This window comes from Gigantopelta aegis, chromosome 9 (genome assembly GCF_016097555.1).
Source record: "Gigantopelta aegis isolate Gae_Host chromosome 9, Gae_host_genome, whole genome shotgun sequence".
NCBI classification, from domain to species: Eukaryota; Metazoa; Mollusca; class Gastropoda; order Neomphalida; family Peltospiridae; genus Gigantopelta; species Gigantopelta aegis.
This window is the reverse complement of record NC_054707.1, coordinates 20,550,557-20,564,227: the sequence shown is the minus strand read 5'-3', so window position 1 is coordinate 20,564,227 and position 13,671 is coordinate 20,550,557. Positions and strand designations below refer to the sequence as shown.

At 36.6% G+C, this 13,671-nt stretch overlaps 1 protein-coding gene across 2 annotated transcripts; it reads right to left on the bottom strand.

Annotated features, from left to right (window-relative positions):
- Positions 1 to 3,242: 3,242 nt before the first annotated feature.
- Positions 3,243 to 11,931, bottom strand: LOC121382324. Of its 2 annotated transcripts, none has more exons than XM_041511906.1 (6): positions 11,765 to 11,931; positions 9,323 to 9,463; positions 7,494 to 7,683; positions 6,670 to 6,761; positions 5,561 to 5,671; positions 3,243 to 3,836 (listed from the first exon to the last, which is right to left on the bottom strand). In XM_041511906.1, the coding sequence occupies exons 1-6, from the start codon at positions 11,900 to 11,902 to the stop codon at positions 3,630 to 3,632; spliced, it is 879 nt and encodes a 292-aa protein (XP_041367840.1). In that variant the 5' UTR covers positions 11,903 to 11,931; the 3' UTR covers positions 3,243 to 3,629. The 2 variants fall into 2 exon arrangements, with proteins under 2 accessions (XP_041367840.1, XP_041367839.1); XM_041511905.1 differs by lacking the exon at positions 3,243 to 3,836 and adding an exon at positions 4,018 to 4,398.
- Positions 11,932 to 13,671: the final 1,740 nt, after the last annotated feature.

Genomic DNA, 13,671 nt, shown 5'->3' with positions numbered 1-13,671 from the left:
AATCATCCGGTTTTGAGGGAATTCTGGTTGGCAGAGGGTCCGGTTTGGAGAGGTTTCACTATATTAAGAAATAAAATGAAGTTTGACCTACATTGTAGTACAAACACTAGGACGATCAGGAAGGAAGGAAATGTTTTATTTAACGATGCACTCAACACATTTTATTTATAGTTATATGATGTCAGACATAGGTTACGGTTCAGGACCACACAGATATTGAAAGAGGAAACCAGCTGTTGCCACTTCATGGGTTACTCTTTTCGATTAGCAGCAAGGGATCTTTTATATGCACCATCCCACAGACAGGGTAGCACATACCACGGCCTTTGATATACCAGTCGTGGTGCACTGGCTGGAACGAGAAATATCCCAATGGGCCCACCGACAGGGATCGATCCCAGACCGACCATGCATCGAGCGGGCGCTTTACCACTGGGCTACGTCCTGCCCCTCTAGAACTATCAGAAACACATTTAATATACAGCCACTGATATTGTATGCAGAATATAATAGGTCCCTTGCCACTAATGGAAAAACGTACCAGGTTTTCTCTTTTAAGACAAAATGGCAAAAATTAATGTTTGACATCCAATAGTCGATGATTAATAAATCAAGGTGCTTCAGTTTTTTGTTTGCAGAAAAATGTTTAATATGTAATTATAGTCGTTAAAAACTCTGGTAGTCGGCAACATCATAAAAATGGCAGTCAACTCACGACAGTCCCCTTTAAGTAAATAAGATAGGTTTTATTACTGGAGATATAAAAAGGGTGAATATATGCAAAAAATTCTAAAAAATTTAATGTGTTTATTTTTATATAACATTCTCAAAAACAGTAAAATGTTTAATAAATAATAAACAGTTTAAAGCAAACATAAGCTATACAAAATCAATAACAGAAAATATGTGTAAAATATTGCTCAGTAAACAAACTTAAAACAACTGAATATATAACCAGAGGTCACAGCTTTTGCACCTAACATTAAAGCACATTAAAATAAATATACATTTATGTTAATTAAAAAAAAAATTGCACTTTTCAAGTAAATAAAACACGGGTAACAATAATAAACAAAACAATAACGGGTAATAACGATAATAAACAAAAAACAACAGGTAATAATGATATTAATAAATAAAACAAGTAATTAACATATATAAGACACAACACAATACTAATCTGTGGCCTAATTCACTAAACTCCCGCAACTTTGCGATCTCGCAGTGCAATGCTAAAAGACTTGCAAAGAGGATGCTTTGTTGTCTAGCAGAGCCTAAGAGATCTTTGTGAATTAGGCCCCTGGGCCCCGTTCCAAGAAGTGATCCTAGCCCTAAGATCAACTTAAGTGCATAGGGTAGCTATGCGCCTAAGGTAATCTTAGGGCTAAGATCGCTTCGTGAAACGGGGCCCTGGTCTACAAATGAATAATCATAATCATGGGTGATGTGAACATTTGGTTTTGCCATATGTTATATTTACATTATTACATGAATACACGATGATTTAGATTATACAGCACTAGCTGTACCTGCTATTTTACTTGGACCATCAGTCTGCACCATTAAATTTATCATGTGATGATGATCGCGTCACTTATTTTCATGCTTACCATCAACCTATTGAAAACCGCCCATTTTAACTTGAAAAAGCTGCTGCACTTGCTCATGTATTGTAGTTATCCGATGCATTTTAAGGACATTAATTACTTTTTCTCCCATCCCTAGCTATGCAAGACAGACCCATTACATGCCGTCAGCTCATACGTTCCAGGAAGTCTGTTCCGGGAAGTCTGCTGTCCGTCGAATGGACGTCGCCGGTCCCCAAATCTATTAATCCAATATAGTGCCAACAAACAATATACTGGTAACGTTGCTATTTAACTTACTTCATTTCCGATGTCAAAATCCTATGATGTGGTCAATCAGGATTTCTACCAGAGGGTAAAATGGGTATGGCGCCATATCCAAATATTTCTGCAGATTTTTTTTTTTCAAGTTAACCCTTTGACAAAATTAATTACTCATCATTACTGTATGATTTTCCTTAATCCTAACCCTAAACTTAACTCTTTTTCTTTCTGGGGGAAGCCTTCCATATCCCCTGTAGACTGGTTACATTCAATTCCGTAGTGCCATACGGTCCATACCCAAAAATGTCTTTCTGGCAGAAACACTGTCAATGGTTATTATTCTGTATGCACCATTGACAACCATCACTTTTAACACTATTCAATAGTACATGAACTTACTTATTTTAGATGGTGTCTGCTTTTGATATTGCTTAACATAGGACCAATATCTGAAGTAGGACACAAGCTATTTATGGTCATGGTGTTGCATATTCGATTTTTTGTCTGATATCTGCAGATGGTTTGAGGGTTAGTAATATTAAATATAGATGGTTTTAGAATAATAAAAATTGTTAGTCTGCAGTTTGTGAATTTGCTGTATACCGTTGAAATATAGATCTTTGTCTCCAGCCTATTATTATATACAATGTACTGGGGTGTCTACACTTGTGCATACACATGCAAATACACATACATGTGCACGCACGCACGTGCATACACACACACATATTCTTTTCCTTCAATTCATTTACCTAACTACATGATTGTATGTTTGAAGCTGGAATGTCCTCAACATTCATTCATCTACCAACAATATGAACATAACATTAACTACAAGTATATACACACTTCATGGAGGTATGTAAACACTAATGACATCAGCTATACATACATCATGGATGTATGTACATGTATTAGTACATTATTTTCCACTTTGACATAAAACAATGTTCAACTGTTATAAAGTGAAAGTTATTTCTCAGCCTAGCACTTTTAAAATTTATTTTAGATTCCATTCACACATTGGTTGCCAGTTGAAAATTTAACAAAACCATTAGCCAATTGTTTTTTTAATTTGGCAATATAATTTCAGTTAAATTACAAATGATCGATTTCGTTAAAAAATAACAGTGGGTTACTGCAATTTTTTTATGCGGCAAAATTTTCTCTTCACTCAACCCTGTCGGTCAAGCCATAGCTGTTATGGAAGTTACTTTTTACCTTTGGTACGTTGCTGGTTAATACAAGGTTTTTCTTCATTTCAACTTAATTTTGTGCTTATATCCAATTAAGGTCCAAGCACGCTGTCCTGGGCACATACCTCAGCTATCTGACCTGTCTGTCTAGGACAGAGGGTTAGTTGTTAGTGGTTAGTGAGAGAGAAGAGGGTATAGTCGTCCTACACCTACCTACTGAGTAGTTTAAAACTTGCTCTGGGTGGGAGCCGGAATCGGAATCGGAACTATTTTCTCGTGCCCCTATCCAGAACGGTTCAGGCACGCCCACCATGGATCCATGTTCTGGCATCGCCAGTCCACGGTTCCATGGCGGGGAGCCGGTACAGAGCTTTAATCTTAAAGTGGCCACCTTTTGTAGCTGCAGTTACAGCCAAACAAGGTCCATTTCTTTTAATGAACCTTTGGTGGCTACTTAAAACATGATTAATTGTATTATTGAAGAATTATAGTTTCAACTATGTCGCAGTTTAAAACTGGTAAAAATATTAAAAATAAAACAAATGAAATTGAAAACCATCGAGCAATTGTTGTACATGCATCCTCATGAGTTTTTCCGACACTCGGCCATCATTAGGGCAATTTGTTTGCATAGTTCTGTGTCCGTTTCCATGGGAAAGAGACAAACTTCGCTACTCGTTGACGACACTGCTTTGAAGTGAACTGAGTCTTTGTTCTTGGTGTTGAGAGCCACCTGAGCATGCAAGAAGCTGTTGTCCTCTTGAACGAACAGTACAGAATGCTTCTTGACCTGCAACAAAAAGAAATGTATGTCATTTGTGTGCATACCAGGGCATTTCCCCCGCGGTCATTCACCCCCCCCCCCCCCCCCCCGGTACATTCCCCCCAGTCATTTCCCCCCTGGTATTTCCCCCCCTAGGTCATTTCCCCCCCCAGTCATTTCCCCCTATTATAAAGAATTACTAATACTATTAGTGATCAAAATTGTATTTTATTTAACTGAACAGTGGGATTACATCTGCAGATTGTGGGCAATTCCACGTAAGAAAAGCAACACACATCTGTTGTCATAATCATTGACGAGATTCTCTAGTCGTTTGGTGACATCCCTGTACTGGCGGCATTGTGGTGGTCCATCTTCGCCGGCCAGTGCCTGTGTCATGGCTACTTCTGTCTGGGACTGCTCCTTCTTTAATTTTCGCCTTGCACTGCCCACTAGCGTGTTTTCCATTTTTGCGTAACTCGCATTCATACGAAATGACTCCATTTGCAAGATTCTTCTGTTTTACATAAATGTATCCTTCATGGACTATTTTAGTTTTACCCTTGGTGGATTTCAAGTTATCCATGGTCTGCAATAAATGATATTTTTAATGTTTGTACTTTGTTATTCAGGGTACTGGACAGCTACAGTCACACTAATTACCTAGGTTGATTTAACAACTAACATCTTGATTGTTTCTTTACTGTAGTTCCTTACTTGCTAATCGGATTAAGAGGATTAGCAAGTAACATATCACTACTTCAAACATTGTTCTTTTAGTAGATAATACAATCTGTTGATCTAAGAAAAAAACTGTCAATTTAAGTATTGAAGGGGAGAGTTTACCAGGGGGGATATGTACCAGGGGGATATGTACCAGGGGGGAAATGACTGGGGGGAATTTACCAGGGGGGAAATACCCGGGGGGGGGGGGGGGAGAGAAATGCCCTAGAACCATTTGTGTGGTATGTTGGCTTATATAACATTTATTTATCTTGATCACATACATTGTATATGGTTATGGATTCATTTTACAAATACGGAATATGTTTAGTATACTGATCACATATATAGTTATGGGTTCATTTTACAAATACAGAATATGATGTTTTGTATATTGCCAAGATAAAAAATATATATTATTACTGGTAAATTGCTAATGGACAATAAACATAAAGAAAGAAAATGAAGAAAAGGAGAGAAAATTAGTGGGAGGAAGAGACAGACAGAAACACAGAGACAGTCAGACAGAAACACAGACAGAGAAAGTGAGACAGACTGAGACAGAGAGGAAACGAAACAGATAGACAGACATGGAAAGAGAGAAAGGGAGAGAACTCATGTGAGATATTTATATTAAACAGGCTGAAATATACAGTAAATGGTCAAGTCATAGATTAGAGTTCATTTCCATAATCATTACTTCTCAGAGGTATGTGTATTTTTAAATTATATAAAATGCATTTCGTAGCCATAAAACACCAGGATGACCATAAACATTTTGTCTGTATATTCTCAACCATAAAATCTTAAGTAATGTCCAATTTTAATTATCAAAAATAGCTCTACATGCAGTGGAAAATACATTGTAATGTTTAAAACCTAGGGTCTGTCACTGCAATAAATCACTGATCAACTGTTAAAACTCAAAATCGTTTCTATTCCCAACACTTTATCCTGGGTGCCAAATATCCTAGCATTGGCATGGATTCACAGAAAAAAGAAGAAGAAATTCTGACACAACTGCTTACTTCAAATTTCATTTGTTTGTTGATTGAGGTTCCCTCCAGATTGACTAGAAACACTTCAACCGTTGGGTCGCTGCCATCTATAACACCACACAGAGTGGAGCAAACGTTTTCCTGAAACAGGAATAATATCAAGCACATGACATTTTATATTCGTTTTACAAAGTTTGTATCTTGCAAAATTAAAATAAATGAACAATTTCATTTTTAAATTGCATTGAACATAAAGGTTAACTTTATAACAAAATTGTTATCTATGAGTTATACAGTCGAAATGTATTTTTTTGTATATATATTTGTATTCCCAATAATGAGTAAAAAGTATTACTCCTACTTTTACTTTCAAGTAAGCGCTGCAAAGCATGTTAAAAAATATCTGTGCTAAACATTCCAAACCTTATTTGAGACAGAGACAGAGACAGAGAGAGACAGAGAGAGAGAGAGAGAGAGAGAGAGAGAGAGAGAGAGAGAGAGAGAGAGAGAGAGAGAGAGAGAGAGAGACTTTTAACATGCTCCTATACCACTAAGGTTTCGGGCAACTTTATTTAAAAATTAGAATGAATGTTATTCATCCATGAAATCATTCTAGATCATTGCAAAATTATGCCACTATCCAAGGGAGTTAACTCGATATGACTTTTTTTCTTTTAGCTCGAAATAGCAGCCTGTAAAAAGCAAAAAAGCAGTCCATTGTTTAAACCTAGGAGGTAAAATAAAAATTCACCTGCTAAAATTACCGAAAACTCGCAAGTCATTCTTCAAGAGACAAATATATGTACGATCATCTCATCTTCTATTTAGCTGAGGCTGAGCCCATAATTCTGTTATATTTAATTCTATAATTACTCTTAAAATACATCACAGATGTCCTAATTTTCCACACACTGTTCCAAACCCTCCACCCAGCCCGAGCTGTCTTATTTCAAGCAGGCCATATTTTTTCTTAAATGGTCATATTTCTTTTGCCCTGCTATTTTAAAGCAATAACAGCGGGTCATATTTGACTTCCTATTTCGATATTGTATCCCCGATACAGTCGAAAATAGACCATGTATGTCACGCCCCCAATTATGGGTGTAATGGGTGTAGATAAGCAATGGTATGTGCATTACCTGTGAATCTACAGGATCTTGGAGGTGGTCTTTCAGGTTTATATGACGCAAGCTGTATTTTCCTAATTCTATACTATCCATATGTTCTCCATCTGCAAGTATAAACACATAATATGCATTTAGCAACATTACTGTAAAGGTGTTTTTCGTAAGCAAAAATCAAAGTGAGCTGTTGATCACTGTCTTGAATTGGTGCTAGGCAAGTGATCACAAAACATTTCAGACAAAATGCATTAAAAATGTTACTTCAAGGTGATCAGTTTGCTACTCTCCTAAAACTTTCCAGACGAGTGTGTGAAGGAGAGCATGACATACAATACACTTTATGTTTGTAAATTTTATATGGGGCGGACGAAGCCCAATGGTAAAGTGCATGCCTGATGCACAGTCGGGCTAGGATCAATCCCCGTCGGTGGACCCAATGAGCTATTTCTCATTCAAATCAGTGCACCACGACTAGTATATCAAAGGCCATGGTATGTCTGTGTGATGCTGCATATAAAAGATCCCGTGCTACTAATGGAAAAATGTAGCAGGTTTCCTCTTTATGATTGTGTCAAAATGACCATATGTTTGACATCCAGTAACCGATGATTAATAAATCAATGTGCTTATATTGACAAGATGTTAAATGAACACTATTCCTCCAGTGTTCGAAGGATTTTGTTTAAACTAAACCAGTGTATTTGTAAATTTATAGCAAAGTAGATTATTCTATAAATATATCGGGGGGGGGGGGGGGGTATTTTTCCTTTAATTATTATTAGAACATAACATTGTAACAGATTTGTTGTAATGGTGAATTACATGTATTAAATACTTACCAAAAGAAAATATTATCACAGAATTGACATTGAAACGATTTCTAAAATTAAGTTCTAGGAAGATGCTGCATATTTTTTCCCACACCAGATCGAGCGCTCCTGATGACACGTCGACATTGACTAGTCTGTCCGACTGCAGAAAATAGTTTATAAACGGACGAACACTGTTTTGAAACAACGTAGCTCGTCTCTGAAACAAACAAAACAAACAGTCAAACTTTATAAATACTACGTACATGATAAGGTGAATATTAAGGGTGAATGAGTATTTTCATACCATCATTTTGGCTTAATACAAAATAAATATAACATAACTTACCTCAGTGTATGATGTTTTCATTTTCATAATTTATGTTGGAAATTTTTCAGTTTAATTTCACTTCTTATATCCATATTTCGCAAATGGTACAATTTAAAAAATACACTAGTTTTTTTTCAAACCAGTTTGATACATTATTAATAGCAATCTATAAACTAAAACATTTTAATAGCATAAACTCTAAAAATGGAAAAAATCATGCACCTAGATTATTGTTTATTAACAGAGATGTAAAGGAACATCATTCAAAGATTGACGTCATTCAAATTCAAAAACAGAAAAATTACTATGATTAACCTCATTGAAAAAGAGACAGTGCTCCACAACTGGCTTAACAAAGGCCGTGGTATGCACTATCCTGTCTGTGGGATGGTGCACATAAAAGATCCTTTGCTGCTAATTGAAAAGAGTAGCCCATGAAGTGGCAGCAGCGGGTTTCCTCTATCAATATCTGTGTGGTCCTTAACCATATGTCCTTAACCATATAACCGTAAATAAAATGTATTGAGTGCGTCGTTAAATAAAACATTTCCTTCCTTCCTTCCATTAAAAAAGAAACAAGTCTACTTACATTCACCCATATCAAAATAGTTCTAAGTACCATATTGAGAAGACAATGCTGTTTACTTATTAGTATGTTTTTATTTTCAGACAAAATATTAAGTTTATAAAGATGGGTCGGGGGACGACCATTAATCAAATATAACAAATTAATTACCACTGAATACCAGTATGAAGCCAAAACAATGGTGCAGGAATTATCTGTCATATTGACCTGGTTTGTAAAAAAATGGTTGTTTTAAAGTTGATCTCTATGCTTATATCCAAATACCCCAACTATCTGAGTTGTCCACAGGTCAATGATCCGTTAATCAAACAATCTCAACAGTGTAGAATGCATGCATTATGTCCAAGTAACTATAGTGGTGAAATGGTTAATGCTTAGTTAGAGAGACATTGGTATTATGATGTTATACCACTGGCCTCGGTGGTGTCATGGTTAAGCCATCGGGCATAAGGCTGGTAGGTACAGGGTTCACAGCACGATACCGGCTCCCACCCAGAGTGAGTTTTAACAACTCAATGGGTAGGTGTGTAAGGCCACTACACCCTCTTCTCTTCTCACTAACAACTAACAATTAACAACTAACCCACTGTCCTGAACAGACAGCCCAGATAGCTGAGGTGTGTGCCCAGGACAGTGTGCTTGAACCTTGATTGGATATAAACACGAAAATACACCTACCCATTGAGCCCTTAAGAACTCGCTCTGGGTGGGAGCCGGTACCGGGCTGCAAACCCTGTACCTACCAGCCTGTAGTCTGATGGCTTAACCACTGCGCCACCAAGGCCGGTTAAAAAAGCAGTGGTTCTACTCCTCAAATCAATGATTTATGCAACCACAAAAGACATGTCATGAGAACCTGTGATTTAACATGGAATACAATACAATACAATACAATGCTGCCAGTATCAGATAATCAATATTATGTTACGTAATGTAATCTACCTTAGTTCTCCCATAGTCAGCTTCATCACTCTTCGTCCCTGGCACCGCCTGGGTTCCGGACTGAGAGTTTTTAGAATTAGCATGCTCTTTAGTCAGTCTTTCCGGGGGATTGTCAAAGTTGATGGCAAATGACACAGGGTACTACAAAGAAAGATGATAAAACCTGGTAATTACAGGATGCAAATAGAAATGAGATGTAGATCTATGTAATTAGGAGATAACTATGCAATACAGTCTCATTTTGTTATCTGTATCCAGGGATGTAATACCCGTTTAGAAATAAAAGCTGAAATGATCATATAAAAGCTAATATCCATATACTATACGTAAATAAAGTTTCAGCATTTCTTTACAAATTCAACGTACTTTGTGAAAATCATGTTACACAAAAAAGCTGTAAGCAGATAAAAAGCTGAATATAATGACAGGGCTTTAGACTACATCAAAGTCAAGGCGATTAACGTTGTGACCAAAATATGTGTACATATGCTCAAAATAATCACACCCCAATTACGTACAAACTTGCTTACCTAAAAATCTTTCACCTTAAAACCACTAACGTATTACTATAATTAAGTTTAATTACAGTAAAATAATTTGAAAAACATTTCTGAACTAAAACGACCTTCCTGTGCTCAGAAAGGACCAAAGTCTCCGTTGTGCCAAAATTTGTGAGATACACAGCCCTGAATGAAAAAAAGAGAAGAAAGTTTGTTTTGTTTAACAACACCACTAGAGCACACTGATTAATTAATTATCGCTATTTGATGTGAAAACATTTGGTAATTCTGACACATACATGTGTATGTCATCATAGGAAACCTGCTGCATTTTTCCTAATGCAGCATGGGATCTTTTATGTGCACTTTCCCATAGACAGGAAAGCACATACCACAGCCTTTGACCAGTTGTAGTGCACTGGCTGGAATGAGAAAAAAACCCAATCAGTTGAATGGATCCACCGAGTTGGGATCCTGCAATGCAAGCACCTTAGGTAAGCACTCAACCGACTGAGCTAAAATCCCACGCAGAGCCCTGAATAACATCCCTGCTGTTGATACTGAAGGGGCTAAGCCAACAAGATCAGGGGCAGGATGTAGCCCAGTGGTTAAGCGTTCGCTTGATGCGCAGTTGGTCTAGGATTGATCCCCATAGGTGGACCCATTGGGCTATTTCTCGTTCCAGCCAGTGCTCCACAACTGGTGTAACAAAGGCTGTGGTATGTACTATCCTATCTGTGGGACGGTGCATATAAAAGATCCCTTGCTGTTAATCGAAAAGAGTAGCTCATGAAGTGGCGACAGTGGGTTTCCTCTCTCAATATCTGTGTGATCCATAACCACATGTCTGACGCCATATAACCGTGAATAAAATGTGTTGAGTGTGTCGTTAAATGAAACATTTCCTTCCTTCCAACAAGTTCAATTTATCAGTGGTTTTGGATAAACATAGAAGTTGGTGAAAATTTTGCCATTTTCTTGATATCAGTATTTCCTGGTCTCTGGAAATTACAGAAGTCAAAATAATACAGTTTGACTGTATACAGTACGTGTTGTATCCGACCAATTGCAGACCAATTGCAGACCGTAAGAAATTAATGCTGGTTTTACTGTCACAAATTGAGTTTTTACCGATGCTATAAAGCAGAGATGGTAAAAGGGATATTTGTGACAAATAAAACTTTAAAGGGAAAATAATGATTGCATTTGAAATTAAGTAATGCTCATTGCAGGATTCGTTCAGCTTCTGATATTTGTGCTTTGCTCATCATGTTGCTTCTATTTTAGCATGCATAATTGTTTTGAAATGTTTTTTTAAAAAGACTTCCTTATTTTGAAACCAAACATAAATATTATGGCTTTTTTTTCAAATACATTTTTGTGTTAAAGACAACTTACATGTAGCTGTAACATATATTTGTATACAGCATATAACAATATTTTGTTGACATATACTGTAAAACCCTCTAAACTTGACAGCCTTGGGACCAAAGTTTATAAAGTTAAAGTTTGTTTTGTATAACAACACCATTAGATCACACCGATTTATATTAATCATAGGCTGTTGGATGTCAAACATTTGGTAATTTTGATATATAGTCTACATTTTTCCATTAGTAGCAATGGATCTTTTATATGCACCATCCCACAGACAAGATAGCACATACCACGACCTTTGATATACCAGTCAACGGGGATCGATTCCAAACCGACTACACATCAAGTGAGTCCCTTGGGACCAAGTCAAATGTTTGGTTATAAGAGCTTTCTGGTTTAGAGAGGATTAGAGGCCATGAAAAACATCCAGTTTTGGGGAAATTCTGGTTTACAGAGGGTCTGGTTTAGAAGAGTTTCACTGTAGATTTATTCCTTTTATCAGACACACAACTGTTGGGGAAAATAAGGGAATATTTCCTTTTTAAAAAATAAAAAATAAATTTACTTCATTTTCAAATGATTCCATCTCTTCCTTTGGGTTTTTAACGAGTTCTGAGCTCTGTACAAGAAAACGAAGATTGGGCATCATGTCGACAACGTAACAACCATTTGGATCAGCAGACATTTGCTTCTTGATTTCCATCAACGCTACATCCAGAGATATGACATTTGGGTTTTTCCTAAAATAGAACACAACAATACTCAGTTATACACTTGTAGGGTTTAACGTCAGAGGGCAGGGAATATTTTGTTTTCAAAATTTCGATTAGCGATATTTCTTGTTAAATGAAAATTGATTAGTAATTACTGTTTAACGTTATAAAATTGTGTAGCGATCTCTGAAACTTGCATAGCAAATTGCGACGCGATACTGAACAAAATGTTCCCTGGAGTGCAAGGAATATTTTATTCAGTATATAACTCGTCCTGATTCATTAAACAAGTTTCAGACATCACTACACAATTCTGTAACATTAAATACTAGTCACAAATCAATTTTCGAACTGATAGCAAATGTTGCTAATCAAATTTAAAAAAATAAAAATGTTCCCTAGAGGGTGATGAGGAAAAGGAAGGAACATTCATTTAGCAACACACCAGCACCTTGTTTAATACAATGTATGTCAAAATTAGTAAATACAATGTATGTCAAAATTAGTAAATACAATTTATGTCAAAATTAGTAAATACAATTTATGTCAAAATTAGTAAATACAATGTATGTCAAAATTAGTAAAAACAATTATGGTAATTATCACACTTGAGAAGAAGCAAAACAAAATATCTTGAAATTTCCTAGAAATGACATCCAAGGGATATGCTTCGAGACCATTCACCTTGAACATTTACGACAGTGACTTTTTGTGCCTACACTGCACCTGAAGTTTACAGTCACAGTGAACCCAATTCGGTGAAAAAACAGTTAAGTCTGTTTTGTTTAACAACACCACTATGATTTATTAATCATCAGATATTGGATGTCAAACATTTGGTAATTTTTACATATAGTCTTACAGAAGAAACTTGCTTGAGCTGAGCGGTATACCGTATATACCGTTTGGTATTGGTATTATGTCAATACCGATTTACTGTACCGAGCAAATTTCAAAATACGAAAATTTCAGTATTGAAAAATGTTATCCGCCATTTAGAAAAGCACTAACAATGTATCTGACAAACACAAAATAGCTGAAAAGAAGAGAAAGATGAAGACTTTGTGTATGGAATTTAATTTTATTTAGATAAAATTAGCAGGTGAGACTTAACTCAGACATGCATTTAAAGCCGAGTATACCGAAAATTCCACTTGGTATCAGTATTGTATCAATACCGAATACTGTACCGATACCGAGGTAAATCACTACCAAAATACCGACATCGATACCAAACCTGAAATCTCAATAGCGCCCAGCTCTAAAACCCGCTACATTTTTCCATTAGTAGCAAGGGATCTTTTATATGCACCATTACACAAACAGGATTGTACATACCACAGCCTTTGATATATACCAGTCGCGGTATATACACTGGCTGGAATGAGGCCAATTCGGTGAATGAATGAAATGTTTTATTTAACGACGCACTCAACACATTTTATTTACGGTTATATGGCGTCGGACATATGGTTAAGGACCACACAGATATTGAGAGAAGAAACCCACTGTCACCACTTCATGGGCTACTCTTTTCAATTAGCAGCAAAGGATCTTTTATATGCACCTTCTCACAGACAGGATAGTACATACCACGGCCTTTGTTACACCAGTTGTAGAGCACTGGCTGGAACGAAAAATAGCCAAATGGGTCCATCAATGGGGATCGATCCTAGACTGACCGCACATCAAGCGAATGCTTTACCACTGGGCTACGTCCCGCCCACCCAATTTGGTGAATTCAGTGGGTTCTTGTAGA